The 20,290-nt window shown below is 37.4% G+C and overlaps 1 protein-coding gene across 2 annotated transcripts in view; it reads left to right on the plus strand.

Annotated features, from left to right (window-relative positions):
* The window catches only part of LOC105471064 (solute carrier organic anion transporter family member 6A1), a 139,716-nt gene that overhangs the window by 78,593 nt on the left and 40,833 nt on the right, over nt 1-20,290 (plus strand). For both annotated transcript variants that reach the window (XM_011723402.3, XM_011723401.3), the window contains exon 8: nt 10,123-10,318. In XM_011723402.3, coding sequence (XP_011721704.2) covers nt 10,123-10,318 — 196 coding nt within the window. The remainder of the gene's footprint in view (nt 1-10,122; nt 10,319-20,290) is intronic.

A 20,290-nucleotide genomic window follows, 5' to 3' on the forward strand; every position in this document is an offset into this window, starting at 1 on the left:
AATTCTATTCACAGTTTCCACAAAAATGACTTAAATACCTAGGAATACAGCTAACCAGGGAATTTACAGATCTTTACAATAAATTGCAAAACACTGCTCAAAGAAATAAGAGATGACACAAACAAATGGGAAAACATCCCATGCTTATGAATGGGAAGAATCAATGTCGTTAAAAATGGCCACACTGCCCAAAGCAGTTTACAGATTCAATGCTATTCCTATTAAACTACCAATGCAGTTCTTCACATAACTAGATAAAGACTATTTTAAAATTCATATGGATCCAAAAAGAGCTCGAATAGCCAACACAATCCTAAGCAAAAGAACAAAGCTGGAGGCAACACGCTACCCAACTTCAGACTATACTACAGTAACCAAAACAGCATCATACTGGTACAAAAACAGACACATAGACCAATGGAAAAGAATAGAGAGCCCAGAAGTAAGGTCATACACCTACAACCATCCGATCTTCAAGAAACCTGAGTAAAACAAGCAATGAAGAAAGGACTCCCTATTCAGTAAATTGTGCTGGTATAACTGGCAGGCCATATGCAGAAGGTTGAAACTGGACTCCCTCTTTATACGTATACAAAAAAATCAACTCGAGATGGATTAAAGACTTAAATGTAAAACCCAAAACTATAAAAACCCTAGAAGAAAACCTCGGGAATACCATTCTGCACATAGGAACTGGCAAAGATTTTAGGACAAAAACTCCAAAAGCCATTGCAACAAAAGTAAAAATTTACAAATGGGATCTAATTAAACTTATGAGCATCTACACAGCAAAAAAGCTATCAACAGAGTAAACCAGACAATCTACAGAATGGGAGAAAAAATTTCCAAGGTAAGCATCTGACAAAGGTCTAAAATCCAGCATCTATAAGGAGCTTAAACAAACTTAGAAGAAAAAGAAAGTCCCATAATAAAGGGGGTATAGGACATAAACAGACACTTCTCAAAAGAAGACATACATGTGGCCAACAGTCACATGAAAAAAAAACCTCAGTATTACTTATCATTAGAGAAATGCAAATCCAAACCACAACGAGATACCATCTCACACCATTCAGAATGGCTATTACTAAAAAGTCAAAACATAACAAGTGCTGACAAGGTTGAAGAGAAAAGGGAATGTTTATACACTGTTGGTGGGAGTGTAAATTAGTTCAACCATTGTGGAAAGCAGTGTGGTGATCCCTCAAAGAGCTAAAGACAAAACTACCATTTGATGCAGCAATCTCATTACTGGATATATACACAAAGGAATATACATTTTTCTATCAGAAAAACACATGCACACATATGTTCATCCTAGCACTATTCACAATAGCAGAGACATGGAAGCTAAATAAAAACCCATAGACACAAAGAGAACAACAGACACAGAAGCCTACCTGAGGTTGGGAGGTGGTAGGATGGAGATGATCAGAAAAATAACTATTGGGTACTAAGCTTTGTACCTAGGTGATGAGATAATCTGTATAACAAACCTTCGTGACACATTTACCTACATAACAACCTGCATATGTATCCCTGAACCTAAAATGAAAGTAATATGTCCTTTAGCAGCTTATACAATTATTTTCTTTATTCTTGATGTTATGAAGATTTCCTACCTTCTTATCTGTAAGGGTGACTTTTTTATTGCTTCTCAGTAGTTGGAGTGTACATTTATTTCCCAGGCTAAAATTTCATTAATTATGTAAATTTTTTATCCTCAGCTATAATTTTTCAAACATTGTTTTTCTGGTATTACTTGTATTGCTTTTTTCACAACTGCTATAAACCTTTTTGTGGAGCTTATTTATTTTTATTATCTTTTTTTCAAGAACTATTTTTTGAACAATTTTAGATTTACAGAAATATCTTGAAGACAGAAGATAATATAAAGAATTTCTGGCCAGGTGTGGTGGTTCATGCTTGTCATCTCAGCACTTTGGGAGGCTGAGGTGGGTGAATCACTTGTCAGGAGTTCGAGAGCAGCCTGGCCAACAAGGCAAAACCCAATCTCTACTAAAAATACAAAAATTAGTATGGTGGTACAGTGGGGCACGCCTGTAATCCCAGCTACTCAAGAGGCTAAGGCAGGAGAATAGCTTGAAACTGAGAGGCAGAGGTTGCAGTGAGCCAATACTGTGCCACTTCACTCCAACCTAGTGACAGAGCAAGACTCTCTCTCTCTCTCTCTCTAAATATATATATATGTATATATATTTATATATACACAGAGAGAGAGTTTCTGTATGCTGCACACTCAGTTTCCCCTTTTATAAACATCTTATATTAGCATGGTAGATTTGTCATAATTAATGAACCAAAATTAATACAATATTACTAACTAAAGTCAATAGTTTATGCAGATTTTTTTTTTCAATTTTTACCTAATGTCCTTTTTCTGTCCCAGGATCTCATTCAAGATACTACACTATAGTTAGTTGTCATGTCTCTTTGAAGTTCTCTTGGCTCTGACAATTTCTCAGTCTTTCCTTGTTTTTGATGACCTTACAGTTATTAGGAGTACTGGCCAGTTGTTCTGTAAGATGTCCCACTATAGAAAATTGCCCAATGTTTTTATCATGTTTAGACTGGGCTTTTAGTTTTTTAAAGGAAGACCCAGAGGTGAAGTATCATTTTCAAAACATCATATCAAGGGAATATACTATCCATGTGAGTGACTGCTTTTGAATTTGACTTTGATTACCTGGCTGAGGTAGCATTTGCCAGGTTTCTCCCCTGTACTCATTGCTTGTTTTGGTTATTCTTCTCTCACTCTTTTTTTTTTTTTTTTTTTTTTTTTTTAAGATGGAGTCTGGCTCTGTCACCTGGGCTGGAGTGCAGTGGTGCGATCTCGGCTTACTGCAGGCTCTGCCTCCCGGGTTCATGCCATTCTCCTGCCTCAGCCTCCCGAGTAACTGGGACTACAGGCGCCCGCCACCACACCCGGCTAATTTTTTGTATTTTTAGTAGAAACGGTGTTTCACCACATTAGCCAGGATGGTCTCAATCTCCTGACTTCGTTATTCACCCACTTCAGCCTCCCAAAGTGCTGGGATTACCGGCATGAGCCACCGTGCCTGGCCCTTCTCTCACTCTTTTATCTTTTTTTTAATACACACTATAATAACACAGTGTTCTTTTCCAATTTATCAATTTGCTTATAATTGTCTCTACTCTGAAGGTTATCCTGAGATTTGAGTTTTTAAGAATTATATTTTTTAATATCCAGGTTTCTTATTTTTTATTCACTTTTTTATTATCTCCTCTTTTTATTTTTCTTCTTTATTTATATCAACACTTTCATTTTTATGTCATTGTTCAACTCCCACTTATGAGTAAGAATATGTGATGTTTGGTTTCCTGTTCCTATGTTAGTTTGCTAAGAATGATGGTTTCCAGCTTCATCCAAGTCCCTGCAAAAGACGTAAACTCAATCTTCTTTATGGCTACATAATAGTCCATGGTGTAAATGTGCCACATTTTCTTTATCCAGTCTATCATTGATTGGCATTTGGGTTGCTTCCAAGTCTTTGCTATTGTAAGTAGTGCTGCAATAAACATACATGTGTATGTGTCTCTATAGTAGAATGATTTATAACACCTTTAAACACCTTTATAACACCTTTATAACACCTTTAAACACCTTTGCTTTTGGTGTTTTAGTCATAAAGTCTTTGCATATGCCTATGTGCTGAATGGTATTGCCTGGGTTTTCTTCTAGGGTTTTTATGGTTTTAGGTTTTATATTTAAGTCTTATATAAATCTTGAGTTAATTTTTTTATAATGTGTAAGGAAGGGGTCCAGTTTCAGTTTTCTGCATATGGCTAGTCAATTTTCCCAGTACCATTTATAAAATTGGGAATCATTTCCCCACTGCTTATTTTCATCAGGTTTGTTGAAGACCAGATTGTTGTAGATGTTTGGTGTTATTTCTGAGTCCTTTGTTCTGTTCCATTGGCCTATATATCTGTTTTGGTACCAGTACCATGCTGTTTTGGTTACTGTAGCCTTGTAGGATAGTTTCAAGTCATGTTCCGTGATGCTTCCAGTTTTGTTCAATTGGCTTAGGATTGTCTTGGCTATATGTGCTCTTTTTGTTTCCATATGAAGTTTAAATTAGTTTTTTCTAATTCTGTGAATGAAGTCAATGGCAGTTTGATGGGAATAGCTTAAATCTATAAATTACTTTGACAGTATGGCCATTTTCACAATATTGATTCTTCCTATCCATGAGCATGGAATGCTTTTCCATTTGTTTCTGTCCTCTCTTATTTCCTTGAGCAGTGGTTTGTAATTCTCCTTCAAGAAGTTCTTCACATCCCTCGTAAGTTGTATTCCTAGGTATTTTATTCTCTTTGTAGCAATTGTGAATGGGAGTTCACTCATGATTTGGTACTTTATTTGTCTATTAATGGTGTATACGGATGCGTGTGATTTTTGCACATTTATTTTGTATCCTGAGACTGCCAAAGTTCCTTATCCTCTTAAGGAGATTTTGGGCTGAGACGATGGGGTTTTCTAAATATACAATCATGTCATCTGCAAACAGAAACAACTTGACTTCCTCTCTTCCTATTTGAATACACTTTATTTCTTTCTCTTGCCTGATCACCCTGGCCAGAACTTCCAATACTATGCTGCATAGGAGTGGTGCAAGAGGGCATCTTTGTCTTGTGCCAGTTTTCAAAGGGAATGCTTCCTGCTTTTGCCCATTCGGTATGATATTGGCTGTGGGTTTATCATAAATAACTCTTATTATTTTGAGATATGCTCCATCAATACCTAGTTTATTGAATGCTTTAACATGAAGGGGTGTTAAATTTTATTGAAGGGATTTTCTGCATCTATTGAGATAATCATGTGGTTTTTGTCATTGGTTCTGTTTTTGTGATGGATTACGTTTATTGATTTGTGTATGTTGAACCAGTCTTGCATCCCAGGGATGAAGGTGACTTGATTATGGTGGATAAGCTTTCTAGTGTGCTGCTTGATTCGGTGTGCCAGGATTTTTGCAACACTGTTCATCAGGGATATTGGTCTGAAATTTCTTTGTTGTTGTGTCTATGCCAGGTTTTGGTATCAGGATGGTGCTGGCCTCCTAAACTCAGTTAGGGAGGAGTCCCTATGTTTATATTGTTTGGAATAGTTTCAGAAGGAATGGTACCAGCTCTTGTTTGTACCTCTTGTAGAGTTTGGCTGTCAATCTATCTGATCCTGTGCTTTTTTTTCATTGGTAGGCTACTAATTACTGCCTCATTTTCAGAACTTGTTACTGGCCTATTCAAGGATTCAACTTCTTCCTGGTTTAATCTTGGGAGGGTGTATGTGTCCAGGAATTTATCCATTTATTCTCGATTTTCTACTTTATTTGCATGGAAGTGTTTATGGTACTCTCTGACAGTAGTCTGCATTTTTGTTAGATCAGTAGTGACACCTTTTTATCATTTTTTATTGTGTCTATTTGATTCTTCCCTCTTTTCTTTTTTACTAGTCTGGCTAGCGGTCTATCTAGTTTGTTAATCTTTTCAAAAAACTAGCTTCTTGATTCATTGATTTTTTTGAAGGGCTTTTCATGTCTCTGTCTCCTTCAGTTCTGTTCTGATCTTAGTTATTTCTTGTCTTCTGCTAGCTTTTGAACTTGTTTGCTCTTGCTTCTCTAGTTCTTTTAATTGTGATGTTAGGGTGTCAATTTTAGATCTTTTGCACTTTCTCCTTTGGGCATTTAGTGCTATAAATTTTTCTCTAAATGCTGCTTTAGCTGTGTCCCAAACATTCTGGTACCCTGTCTTTGTTCTTATCAGTTTTAAAGAACTTATCTATTTCTGTCTTAATTTTGTTATTTACCCAGTAGTCAATAAGGAGCAGGTTGTTCAGTTTTGATGCAGTTATAGTTATGCAGTTTTGAGTGAGTTTCTTGACGGAGTCTCACTCTGTCACCCAGGCTGGAGTGCAATGGCGTGATCTAGGCTCACTGCAAGCTCCGTCCCCCGGGTTCACGCCATTCTCCTGCCTCAGCCTCCAAGTAGCTGGGACTGCAGGCGCCTGCCACCACGCCCAGCTAATTTTTTGTATTTTTAGTAGAGACGGGGTTTCACCGAGTTAGCCAGGATGGTCTCGATCTCCTGACCTTGTGACCTGCCCGCCTCGGCCTCCCAAAGTGCTGGGATTACAGGCGTGAGCCACTGCGCCCGGCCTAATCCTGAGTTCTAATTTGGTTGCACTTTGGTCTGAGAGATTGTTATGATTTCCATTCTTTTGCATTTGCTGAGGAGTGTTTTACTTCTAGTTATGTGGTCAATTTTAGATACGTGCTATGTGGTGCTGAGAATAATGCATATTCTATTGATTTGGGGTGAAGAGTTCTGTAGTTGTCTATTAGATCAGCTTGGTCCAGAGCTGAGTTCAATTCCTGAATATCCTCGTTAATTTTCTATCTGGTTGATCTGTCTAATATTGGCAGTGGGGTGTTAAAGTGTCCCACTATTATTGTGTGGGAGTCTGAGTCTCTTTGTAGGTCTCTACGAACTTGCTTTATGAATCTGTGTGCTCTTGTATTGGGTGCATATATATTTAGGATAGTTAGTTCTTGTTGCATTGATCCCTTTACCAATATGTAATGCCCTTCTTTGTCTTTTTTAATCTTTGTTGGTTTAAAGTCTGTTTATTCAGAGACTAGGTTTGTAACCACTGCTTTTTTTTTTCTTTCCATTTGCTTGGTAAATATTCCTCTATCCCTTTATTTTGAACCTATATGTGTCTTTGCTCATGAGATGGGTCTCCTGAATACAGCACACTGATAGATCTTGACTCTATCCAATTTACCATTCTGTGTCTTTTAATTTGGGTATTTAGCCCATTTAAATTTAAGGTTAATATTGTTATGTGTGAATTTGATCCTGTCATCATAATGCTAGCTGGTTATTTTGCACATTAGTTGATGGAGTTTCTTCATAGTGTTGTTGGTCATTATATTTGGGTGTTTCTGAAGTGGCTGCTACCAGTTTTTCCTTCCCATATTTAGTGCTTCCTGCAGGAGCTCTTGGACGGCGGGCCTGGTGGTGACAAAATCCTTCAGCATTTGCTTGTCTGTAAAGAATTTTATTTCTCCTTCACTTATGAAGCTTAGTTTGGCTGGATATGAAATTCTGGATTGAAAATTCTTTTCTTTAAGAATGTTGAATATTAGCCCCTACTCTCTTCTGGCTTGTAGGTTTCTGCAGAGAGATCTGCTCTTAGTCTAATGGGCTTCCCATGGTAGGTAATCTGACCTTTCTCTCTAGCCACCTTAACATTTTTTGCTTTGTTTCAACCTTGATGAATCTGGCAATTATGTGTCTTAGGGTTGCTCTTCTCATGGAGTATCTTAGTGGTGTTCTCTGTATTTCCTGAATTTGAATGTTGGCCTGTCTTGCTAGGTTGGGGAAGTTTTCTTGGATAATATCCTGAAGTGTGTGTTCCAACTTGGACTCATTCTCTCCATCACTTTCAGGTACACCAATCATAGGTTTGGTCTTTCCATATAGTCCCATATTTCTTTGAGGCATTCATTCCTTTTTATTCTTTTTTCTCTAATCTTGTCTTCATGCTTTATATCATTAAGTTGTTCTTCAACCTCTGATATCCTTTCTTCCACTTAATCAATTCAGCTATTGTTATTTGTATATGCTTCACAAAGTTCTCATGCTGTGTTTTTCAGCTCCATCACATCATTTATGTTCTTCTCTAAACTAATTATTCAGTTACAGCTCCTGTAACCATTTATCAAGGTTTTCAGCTTCCTTGCATTGGGTTAGAACATGCTTCTTTAGCTCAGAGGAGTTTGTTATTACCCACCTTCTGAAGCTTACTTCTGTCAATTCGTGAAACTCATTTTTTGTCCGTTGGTGTTCCCTTGCTGGTGAGGAGTTGTGATCCTTTGGAGAAGAGGCATTCTGGTTTGGGGAATTTTCAGACTTTTTGCACTGGTTTTTCCTCATCTTTGTGGGTTTATCTACCTTTGATCTTTGATGCTGATGACCTTTGGATAGGGTTTTTATGTGGGCATCTTTTTTGTTGATGTTGATGTTATTGCTTTCTGTTTGTTAGTTTTTCTTCTAATAGTAAGCCTCCTCTTCTACAGGTCTGCTGGAGTTTGCTGGAGGTACACTCCAGACCCTGTTTGCTTGGGTATCACCAGTGGAGACCGCAGAGCAGCAGAGATTGCTGCCTGCTCCTTTTCTGGAAACTTTGTCCCAGAGGGACACCTGCCAAATGCCAGCAGGAGCTCTCTTGTATGAAGTGTCTGCTGACCCCTGCTGGGAGGTGTCTTCCAGTCAAGAGACATGGGAGTCAGGGACCAACTTGAGGAAGCAGTCATTCCCTTAGTGGAGTTTGAGCACTGTGCTAGGAGATCTGCTGCTCTCTTCAGAGGCAGCAGACAGGACTGTGTAAGTCTGCTGAAGCTGCACCCACAGCTACCCCTTCCCCCAGGTGCTCTGTCCCAGGGAGATGGGAGTTTTATCTATAAGCTCCATACTGGGGCTGCTGCCTTTCTTTCAAGGATGCCCTGCCCAGTGAGGAGGAATCAAGAGAGGTAGTCTGGCTTTGCCCCACTCTGGTGGGTTCCACCAGTCCAAATTTCCCATCGGCTCTGTTTACACTGTGAGGGGAAAACTGCGTACTCAAGCCTCAGTAATGGCAGATGCCCCTCCCCCCACCAAGCTCGAGCATCTTAGGTTGACTTCAGACTGCTGTGCTTGCAGCAAGAATTTCAAGGTAGTGGATCTTAGCTTTCTGGGCTCCATGGGAGTGGGACCTGCTGAGCAAGACCATTTGGCTCTCTGACTTCAGCCCCCTTTCCAGGGGAGTGAACAGTTCTGTCACACTGGGGTTCCAGGTGTCACTGGGGTGTGAAAAAAAAAAAAAAAAAAACTCCTGCAGCTAGCTCATTGTCTGCCCAAATGGCAGCCCAGTTTTGTGCTTGAAACCCAGGGCTCTGGTGGTGTAGGCACCCGAGGGAATCTCCTTATCTGCGGGTTGCCAAAACCATGGGAAAAGCGTAGTATCTGGGCTGGATAGCACCATCCCTCACGGCACAGTCCCTCATGGCACAGTCCCTCACGACTTCACTTGGATAGGGGAGGGAGTTCCCCAGTCCCTTCTGCTTCTTGGGTGAAGTGATTCCCCACCCTGCTTCTGCTCAGCCTCCATGGGCTACACCCACTGTCTAATGAGTCCAGGTGAGATGAACCAGGTACCTCAGTTGTAAATGCCGAAATCACTCGCCTTCTGCGTTGGTCTCTGGGAGCTGCCGACTGGAGCTCTTTATGTCATTTATCTTTCTAAGCATTCTAAAATTGTTTATTTTCAAGTCTTTGTCAGGCACTTTTATAAATTTAGTCTAGTGTTAATGGGATTTATTTTGTTTTTAATCCTATGTTTTTATTGTTAAATTCATATTTAGATCTAACATTATTATATATTTGGATTAGAGGGAATTGCATCAATGTATGAATTTGCTGTGCTATCTCATCTGATTATTTTCTGACTATATTTCTCCTCCTCCTCCTCCTCCTTCTCCTCCCCCTCCTTTTCCTCTTTCTTTTGCTTACTTGTTTCTAATTCCTTACTCTTGAATAGAAAACAACGTCTTATAATGGTTCTTGTAGCATCCCACTTTATTGTGAGATTATTATTATTGGACGTCCATTTGTAGAACTAATGGGTGGCTTGGTTCAATTCTTGTTAACAAATCTCTGTGAACTTTTGTCAGTATAATCCTGTCTGTTGTGAGAAGCTATAAATCCAGGAAGCTTGTTAATAGCTCTCAATAAGACAGCCCTCATCTTCTGTTTTGCATGGAACGATTTGTCCTTGATAACATTACTATAAAGGACCAAAACTTCACCATCACTGCCCTAAAGTCAGTAGGCCTACGGCTTCAGTCCTACTGACAGGTTTTTGTTTCTATTAAGGTTCGGGTTTGCCAAGATACTTAGCATAACTGTACATTTTCTGTGTTTTATTTTAAATACATGTTTGCTATATGTTTAGAGCAAAGGAAATTATATCAATGTATGTATTATCTGTACTAACAGCTGATTCTTTTTAATTGTGTTTTTCCTCTCCTTTTTTTTTAGGACTTGTTTTAATTCCAGGAGGTGCACTTGGCCAGCTTCTGGGAGGTATCATTGCTTCCACATTAGAAATGTCTTGTAAAGCCCTTATGAGATTTATAATGGCTACATCTGTGATATCACTTATACTGCTCATGTTTATTTCTTTGGTACGCTGTAATCCACTGCAGTTTGCTGGGATCAATGAAGATTATGATGGGTAAATGTAATCTTGTATATTAGACTTTTACATCAAAATCCTCCAGCATATTCCTCAGGCAATTAATAATCATCTATCTAGAAACCCTTACATGTTCATATAATTATTGGAATTATTGAACACATACAAGAAATATAAAGTACAGTTTAAACTTTCATAGTAAGGCACAAATATTGTAATGGTATCTTTTTATATGACTGTTTATGCATTCATAAAGTAATGAAGAAAAAACACATTGAAGAGGTTCAGAACCTAGAAATAAAGTTTTGTATTAGAGTGAGTAGCAACTAGGAGACAGTACTAACTGTCTGTGCAAAGCCAATCTTACCTTGTGTTTCTGAATTGGTTTGTCTGCCTTCTTATAGACATCAAAGAATGGAACTAAAGTTCATCTGAAGGTATGTATGGGTAATATCTCCTTTAAGCTAAACGTGCCAAAATTCAAAGAACTAGGCAGACCTTGATATTAAATACTAAAGAACAAAACTGGAATTGGAAACCAAAGCACTGAACAAGTAAAGTAAGAGTTTAAGACTTCTACTTCCAGCAATAATGGATTAGCTTATGGCAGATCAATCTTCCCACTGAGAATAACTAGAAAAGCTGAATACAGTCTTAAAATATTTGGTAAAAGGAATCAAAGAGTTATTTAGGCAACTAGGAATTTAAAGGCCAAAATCCTGGGAAAAGGCAAACCATGGAGAGGAGGGGCAACTTTTTGCAGCCACTTTTTCCCTGAGGGTATTTACTGATTCTGAATATTGGCAGGAAGCTGAGAATTTGGATGAAGAGTTTGGGCAAAAGCATCTGGTAAGATTACAAGAATTTTAATAACATATTAGTCTAAAGAGAAAAAAATTAGGACATAGGCCATGGTATCAGAGAGAAGAGAAAGGTAAACAAATGATGCAACACTCTACCAGCTTATAACTCAAGAAATTTGCTATATTATGAAGCTAGGAGGCTAAAATCAAGCAGAAATCCCATGAAAATCAGGGAAGAATTCCAGCCATATTATGATGCTCTGTAGATAGGAGATAAAGTTTAGAGCGTGCTGGGTGAAGGAATCCTGGTAAATCCTGGTTCTCAATTAACATCTGTGTAAGGCTAGGATGTAGGAACAGGGGCCTTTCTAAAGTACTATGACCTGGCCAGGAGTTAATTTGGTTGCTTATTGGGTTAGTGTGGTCAGCCAACAAGCTGTGTCATAGAGAGATAATATGATCCAAAGCTATAAAATATAAATGATAAGTGATTCATATCAGTAGCAATAATTATCCAACAGAAAATGGAGAGAAAATAGAATTAACAAAAATAAACAAAACGTCAATGAATTGAACAACTTCAGGTGGCCATTGTATGTGTAACTGAAGTCCCCAAAGGAGGGCATCTGGAGAAAGAAAAATATTTCAAGATATTATGGCCAAAATTTTTCAAATTTCATGTAAAAATAAACCATAAACATGTTAAAAACTGAGCAAAACTTTGGTACAAGAAACATGAAAAAAATTACACCATAGTTCTTTGTATGTTCTGGATATTAGCCCTTTGTCAGATAAGTAGATTGCAAAAATTTTCTCCCATTCTGTAGGTTGCCTATTCACTGCTGGCAGTTTCTTTTGCTGTGCAGAAGCTCTTTAGTTTAATTAGATCCCATTTGTCAATTTTGGCTTTTGTTGCCGTTGCTTTTGGTATTTTAGACATGAAGTCCTTGCCCATTCCTATGTCCTGAATGGTATTACCTAGGTTTTCTTCTAGGGTTTTTATGGTATTAGGTCTAACATTTAAGTCTCTAATCCATCTTGAATTAATTTTCATATAAGGAGTAAGGAAAGGATCCAGTTTCAGCTTTCTACTTATGGCTAGCCAATTTTCCCAGCACCATTTATTAAATAGGGAATCCTTTCCCCATTTCTTGTTTTTCTCAGGTTTGTCAAAGATCAGATGGCTGTAAATGTGTGGTATTATTTCTGAGGACTCTGTTCTGTTCCATTGGTCTATATCTCTATTTTGGTACCAGTACCATGCTGTTTTGGTTACTGTAGCCTTGTAGTATAGTTTGAAGTCAGGTAGCGTGATGCCTCCAGTTTTGTTCTTTTGACTTAGGATTGTCTTGGCAATGCGGGCTCTTTTTTGGTTCCATATGAACTTTAAAGCAGTTTTTTCCAATTCTGTGAAGAAACTCATTGGTAGTTTGATGGGGATGGCATTAAATCTATAAATTACCTTGGGCAGTATGGCCATTATCACAATATTGATTCTTCCTATCCATGAGCATGGTATGTTCTTCCATTTGTTTGTGTCCTCTTTTATTTCACTGAGCAGTGGTTTGTAGTGTTCCTTGAAGAGGTCCTTTACATCCCTTGTAAGTTGGATTCTTAGGTATTTTATTCTCTTTGAAGCAACTGTGAATGGAAGTTCATTCATAATTTGGCTCTCAGTTTGTCTGTTACTGGCGTATAAGAATGCTTGTGATTTTTGCCATTAATTTTGCATCCTGAGACTTTGCTGAAGTTTCTTATCAGCTTAAGGAGATTTGGGGCTGAGATGATGGGGTTTTCTAAATATACAATCATGTCATCTGCAAACAGGGACAATTTGACTTCGTCTTTTCCTAACTGAATACCCTTGATTTCTTTCTCTTGCCTGATTGCCCTAGCCAGAACTTCCAACACTATGTTGAATAGGAGTGGTGAGAGAGGGCATCCCTGTCTTGTGCCAGTTTTCAAAGGGAATGCTTCCAGTTTTTACCCATTCAGTATGATATTGGCTGTAGGTTTGTCATAAATAGCTCTTAATATTTTGAGATATGTTCCATCAATACCAAATTTATTGATAGTTTTTAGCACGAAGGGCTGTTGAATTTTGTCAAAGGCCTTTTCTGCATCTATTGAGATGATCATGTGGTTTTTGTCTTTGGTTCTGTTTATATGCTGGATTACGTTTATTGATTTGCATATGTTGAACCAGCCTTGCATCCCAGGGTTGAAGCCCACTTGATAATGGTGCATAAGCTTTTTGATGTGCTGCTGGATTCAGTTTGCCAGTATTTTTTTGAGGATTTTTGCATCGATGTTCATCACGGATATTGGTCTAAAATTCTCTTTTTTCGTTGTGTAAAGAACTCAAACAAATTTACAAGAAAAAACAACCCCATCAAAAAGTGGGCAAGGGATATGAACAGACATTTCTCAAAAGAAGACATGTATACAGCCAACGGACACATGAAAAAATGCTCATCATCACTGGCCATCAGAGAAATGCAAATCAAAACCACAATGAGATACCATCTCACACCAGTTAGAATGGCAATCATTAAAAAGTCAGGAAACAACAGGTGCTGGAGAGGATGTGGAGAAATTGGAATGCTTTTACACTGTTGGTGGGACTGTAAACTACTTCAACCATTGTGGAAGACAGCATGGTGATTCCTCAAGGATCCAGAACTGGAAACACCATTTGACCCAGCCATCCCATTACTAAGTATATACCCAAAGGATTATAAATCATGCTGCTATAAAGACACATGCACACGTATGTTCATTGCGGCACTATTCACAATAGCAAAAACTTGGAATCAACCCAAATGTCCATCAGTGACAGACTGGATTAAGAAAATGTGGCACATATACACCATGGAATACTATACAGCCATAAAAAAGGATGAGTTTGTGTCCTTTGTAGGGACATGGATGCAGCTGGAAACCATCATTCTCAGCAAACTATCACAAGGACAGAAAACCAAACACCGCATGTTCTCACTCATAGGTGGGAACTGAACAATGAGATCACTTGGATTCGGGAAGGGGAACATCACAATCCGGGCCTATTATGGGGAGGGGGAAGGGGGAGGGATTGCACTGGGAGTTATACCTGATGTAAATGACGAGTTGATGGGTACTGACAAGTTGATGGGTGCAGCACACCGACATGGTACAAGTATACATATGTAACAAATCTGCACATTATGCACATGTACCCTAGAACTTAAAGTATAAAAAAAAAAAAAAAAAAAAAAAAGAATTGGGTAGGCAAAGCCTTAGGATCATGAAACAGATCTGACACCTATAAACAGAGAGTAGGGAGGAAATAGAACTGGACAGGGAAAGCCTCAGGCTATGTTTCATATCTGACCAAAGCATTGCCAATCCAACAGAGGATTTGGGAAGAAAAATTTACCCATTCTAGGAGTTTCATTTTGGGAAGCAATATGCAGGCATTAATCTTGAATATGTTCAACCATTACCTGGAAGATGTCTAGAAACAGCGTGGCCGCAACTCAAAAGATGAGGTGGATCCTAAAGACTGTGAACCTGGAGAGTCTCAGCTAAATCTCTGCAAATAAATGGGAAATTATTTATTGGAAGGAAATTCATTGGCAAGGCTTCATAGCTTCAACAGAACTAATAAGATAATTATGAATTCTCTTATTCATTCTCCATTAAAGAATTATGAGACATTTGTATCCTTCATAAGGAAAGAGGTTTACACGTAGTATTTTGAACATTTCTTAGGCCTTTTACTATTTTGTTCATATATTTACATTACGACAGTGATATAGGAACTCTGTTTTCATTTCTTTTCTCAAAATAAAGACAAATTGGCTCTACACCAACCAAGATTTACTCCCCTTCCCCACTTCAAAACAATGGAGATAGGAAAAAGGAATTATGTCTGACGATATCTCAGCAGCCACATCTCCTAACAGTTTAGAGATTAACTACTGCATTTAACATTTACTCTAAATCTAGATGAACTGACAGCCCAGGAAAGTCTAGCAAATTGAAGACAGAGATAATAAGTATGATCCCTCTCAGGGCTTTATGTAATTCAATGATTGAGAAATTGATTTTCAGTTAAAGCAATAACAATGCAGGTTGTACTCTAATCAGACAGCAATGATGTTAGAGTGATAATGTTGGTGTTTTGAGATGAACTTTCATTACATAATTGTAAATCATGTATTATCTGTGCTACTGGAAAGATTATTGAGTTAGAGGAATTAGTCTCTAAATTCTTAGTTAATTTGCCCAATACATGTCACCACAGACATTAATATATTTTAATAAAGAAGTAAGTATATAAACTAGGTTTTTAAATAATAGAAGTATGTCAAGGAGTGTTTGGAAGCTTTACTAGATTAGACTAATTAATAATTCCTAGGAACCATAGATGACTCCCAACTATTGTCCAACCAACATTTCTGCCACACTTTTTTTTTTTTTAATGAGACAGTCTTGCTCTGTCACTCAGGCTGGAATGCAGTGGCATGATCTCGGCTCACTGCAACCTCCACCCTCCATCTCCTGGGTTCAAGCAATTCTCCTGCCTCAGCCTCCCAAGTAGCTGGGACTACAGGTGCCTGCCACCACACCAGATTAATTTGTCCTTTTTTGTTTTTGTTTTTGTTTTTGTTTTTTTGGTATAGACAGGGTTTCACCATGTCTCGATCTCCTTACCTCTTGCTCTGCCTGCCTCAGCCTCCCGAAGTGCTGGGAATACAGGCATGAGCCACCATGCTCGGCCACCAAACTTCTAACTAATAAAAAATGTGGTTATAGGCTTTGTCTTGCTTCACATAAATGCATTTTGCATTAATGTCTATTTTTAAATTGGTCACTTATTAATTAGATGAACATTAGAATTTCTTTTATTATTATTATTATTATTATTATTAGAGACGGAGTCTCACTCTGTCGCCAGATTGGACTGCAGTGGCACAATCTTGGCTCACTATAACCTCCACCTCCCTGTTCAGGGGATTCTCCTGCCTCAGCCTCCCAAGTAGCTGGGACTACAGCCTGCCATCACACCTGGCTAATTTTTGTATTTTTTTTTTTTTAGTAAAGACAGGGTTTCACCATGTTGGCCAGATAGGTCTCGATCTCTTGACCTTGTGATCCACCTGCCTCGGCCTCCCAAAGTGCTGGGATCACAGGCGTGAGCCACCGCACCCGGCCAGAATTTCTATTATTTTTAATTATGAAAGTGTTTACACTCTATGTGTATTGCCTATGATATTATAGAGACACCACACATTACATAAACAGCAAAACAGCATGTAAACTATCTAGCGAGAATGTATTCTTCATTCTTCAAAATGATTTATGACAATTGACTATTAGAGAGTCCTATGTACAGCTACTGATTTGGATAATTCTGGTTGCCTATGATTGATTTATAACGATAAAGAGTCTTGCTTTACAATAAAAAAAATTATACCATAACACATAATAATCAAATTATGCAAAATAAGTGATACAAAGAAAATATTAAAATTAGCAAAAGCAGGAAAAATACTTTATGTATGAAGGTCCAGAGATAAGGGTAATGGCATATTTTTATCAGAAACAAATGCAGGTAAGAAGACAGTGGAATATTTTTAAAGTTCTAAAAAGACAAATCACCTGTAATTTTATATCAAGCCAGAATATCTGTCAAAAAATTGAGAAATAATTTTAGACAAAAAAAAGTAATTTTTTTTTTTTTTTTAACAGAGTTTTGCTCTTGTCACCCAAGCTGGAGTGCAGTGGCACAATCTCGGCCCACTGCAACCTCCACCTTCCAGGTTCAAGTCTTTCTCCCACCTCAGCCTCATAGTAGCTGGGATTACAGGCATGTAACCTCCACCACACCCAGCTAATTTTTGTATTTTTAGTAGAGACAGGGTTTCACCATGTTGGCCAGGCTGGTCTTGAACTGCTGACCTACACTACATAAAATGTTAAAGGAAGTCTTTCAGTCAGAAATGAAATGATACCAGACGTAAATATGAATCCTCATAAAGGAAAGAAGAACAATAAAAATGTTAACTATGTGGATAAATATACATTTTTAAAATTATTATTTAAGTCTCTTTGAAAATAATTATTTAAAACAGAAAAACATGTAATATGGGTTTACATGAAATGCCGTAATAGCACATGTTGGTAGACTGTGTTAAGTTAAAAATGTATACTATAAATCTTGAAACAATCACTAAAATAAGAGAGTCGCAACAAATAAATTAACATAGTTAAAATGAAATTATTAAAAAATAGATATTTAATCCCAAATTAGGCAGAAAAAGAGGAAAAAGTGAACAAAGAGAGAGGACAAATGGGAAACAAAAAGAGGGTAGATTTAACCCTAACCGTATTAGTAATCACATTAAATGTACATAGCTGAACATCAGTTAAAAGGGAGATAATCTTTATTTTGAAAAAAAAAAAAGAAGACCGAACTGTATATGCTGCATTTCATAAATGTATTTCAAATATAGATAGTAGTATATTAAGCAGAAAAGAATGGGAAAAGATGTATCTTATTAACAACAATCAAAAGAAAGCTGGAGTATAATACCAGATCAAGTAGTTTTGAGAGCAAAGAATATTAGCAGGAATAAAGAAGATCATTACATAATGATAAAATGACCAATTCATCAGGAATACATAACAATTCTAAATATATATTAACTGCATATAGAGCAAAAATGTGTACATTGCAAGGAGAAATGAAGACATTTATAGCTATAGTCAGATAATGAATAGAAGACTCAACAATAAATAGAAAAAGTAGACCAAAGAAATCAGTGGTCAGATGCAGATCAAAAAATTCTGGTTTGAACAATACTGCCAATTGTCCTAACTGACATTTGTAGAAATGGCCCACATAATAATATACACTTTATTCATGCGTGCATGTAATGGTTACCAAGTTGGAGCATACTCCAGGTTGCAAAACAAGTCTCAGTACATTTTTAATATATTTTTTATTTGCATAAGTTTGTGGGGTATGATTGCAATTTTGTTACATGCATAGGTGATATAAGTGGTCAAGTCAGGGCTTTTAGGGTGTCTATCACCCAAATAACATACATTATACCCATTAAATAATTTCTCATTATCTATCACCCTCTCACCTCCTTACCCTTCTGAGTCTCCATGGTCTATCATTCCACTCTCTACAATTATGGGTACACAAGTTTTAGCTCCCACTTATGAGTGAGAACATGTGCTATTTGTCTGTCTGTATCTGACTTGTTTCACTTAAGATAATGACTTCCCATTTCATCCATGTTGCCATAAAAGACATTATTTCATTCTCACGGCTAAATACTATTCAATGTGTGTGTATATATGTGTGTGTGTATATATATATATCTCACATTTTTTAATTCAATCATCTGTTGATGGATATTTAGGATGATTCCATCTTTGCTATTGTAAATATTACTGCTATAAATAAATGCAGATATCTTTTTGATATATTGTTTTATTTTTCTTTCGTTAGTTACCCAATAGTGAGACTACTAGATTGAATGGTAGTTATATTTTTTAGTTTTTGAGAAAACTTCATACTGTTTTTCATAGAAGTTGTACTAATTTACATTCCCACCAACAGTGTAGAAGCATTTCCTTTTCTCCATATCTTTGCTAACATCTGTTATTTTTTAACTTTTTAAAAATAGCCATTCTGACTAGAGTAAGATCATACTTTATTGTAGTTTGAATTTGCATTTGTTTGATGATTAATGATGTTGAGCATTTATCATACACCTGTTGGCTGTTTTTGTTTTCTTTTGAAAAATGTCTATTCATGTCATTTGCCCCCTTTCAGTGAAATTATTTGTGGGGGTTTTTGTTTAGCTGTTTGAGTTCCTTATATATTCTGGATATTAGTCTCTGTTGGATGGATAGCTTGAAAATATTTTCTCGCAAACTGCAGGTTGTTTGTTCACTCTGTGGGTTATATCTTTTGCTGTGCAAAAGCTTTTTAGTTTAATTAAGTCCCATTTGTGTATTTTTGTTTGGTTGCTGGTGCTTTTGAGGTATCAATCATGAATTCTTTGCCTAGACCAATGTCTGGAAGAATTTTTCCTATGTTTTCTTCTGGTATTTCTAGAGTTTAGAGACTTCTATTTGAGTCTTTAACCCATGTTGAGTGCTTTTTATGTAGGGTGACAGACAGGGATGGGTCCATTTTCATTCTCTTATACATAACAATCCAATTTTCCCAGCATCATATATTGAAAAGGGTGTCCTTTCCCCAAATGTATGTCCCAGTTAACTTTGTCAAAGATCAGTTGGCTGTAAATATGTGGCTTTTCTTCTGGGTTTTCTGTTCTATTTCATTGATATATAGGTCTATTTTTATACCAGTGCAATGCTGTTTTGGTTACTGTAGCCTTTTTTTTTTTTTTTTTTTTTTTTTTTTGAGACGGAGTCTCGCTCCCTCACCCAGGCTGGAGTGCAGTGGCCGGATCTCAGCTCACTGCAAGCTCCGCCTCCCGGGTTCACGCCATTCTCCTGCCTCAGCCTCCCGAGTAGCTGGGACTACAGGCGCCCGCCACCTCGCCCGGCTAGTTTTTTGTAGTTTTTAGTAAGACGGAGTTTCACCGTGTTAGCCAGGATAGTCTCGATTTCCTGACCTCGTGATCCGCCCGTCTTGGCCTCCCAAAGTGCTGGGATTACAGGCTTGAGCCACCACGCCCGGCCTACTGTAGCCTTAAAGTGTAATTTGAAATTGAATAATGTGATACCTCCAATTTTGTTCCTTTTGCTTAGAATTACATTTGCTATTTGGGCTTCTAGTTTTGCTTGTATGTGCATTTTACGATTTAAAAAATTCTATAAAAAATGATGCTGATATTTTGATAGGGATTTTATTGAATATGTAGATTGCTTTGGGCAGTAAAATCATTTTAACAAGATTAATTCTTCTGATCCATGAGCATGGAAAGTTTTTCCATTTGTTTGTGTCATCAGCAATTACTTTCTTGTAGTTTTCTTCTCTTATAGAAATCTTTCACCTTCTTAGTTTAATATATTCCTAGGCATTTTACTTTTTGGACCTATTGTAAACAGGCTTGCCTTTTTATTTTATTTATTTATTTATTTATTTTGAGATGGAGTTTTACTCTTTTTGCCCAGGCTGCAGTGTAGTAGTACAATCTCAGCTCTCTGCAACCTCCACTTTCCTGGTTCAATCAAT

Source organism: Macaca nemestrina, chromosome 6 (genome assembly GCF_043159975.1).
Source record: "Macaca nemestrina isolate mMacNem1 chromosome 6, mMacNem.hap1, whole genome shotgun sequence".
NCBI classification, from domain to species: domain Eukaryota; kingdom Metazoa; phylum Chordata; class Mammalia; order Primates; family Cercopithecidae; genus Macaca; species Macaca nemestrina.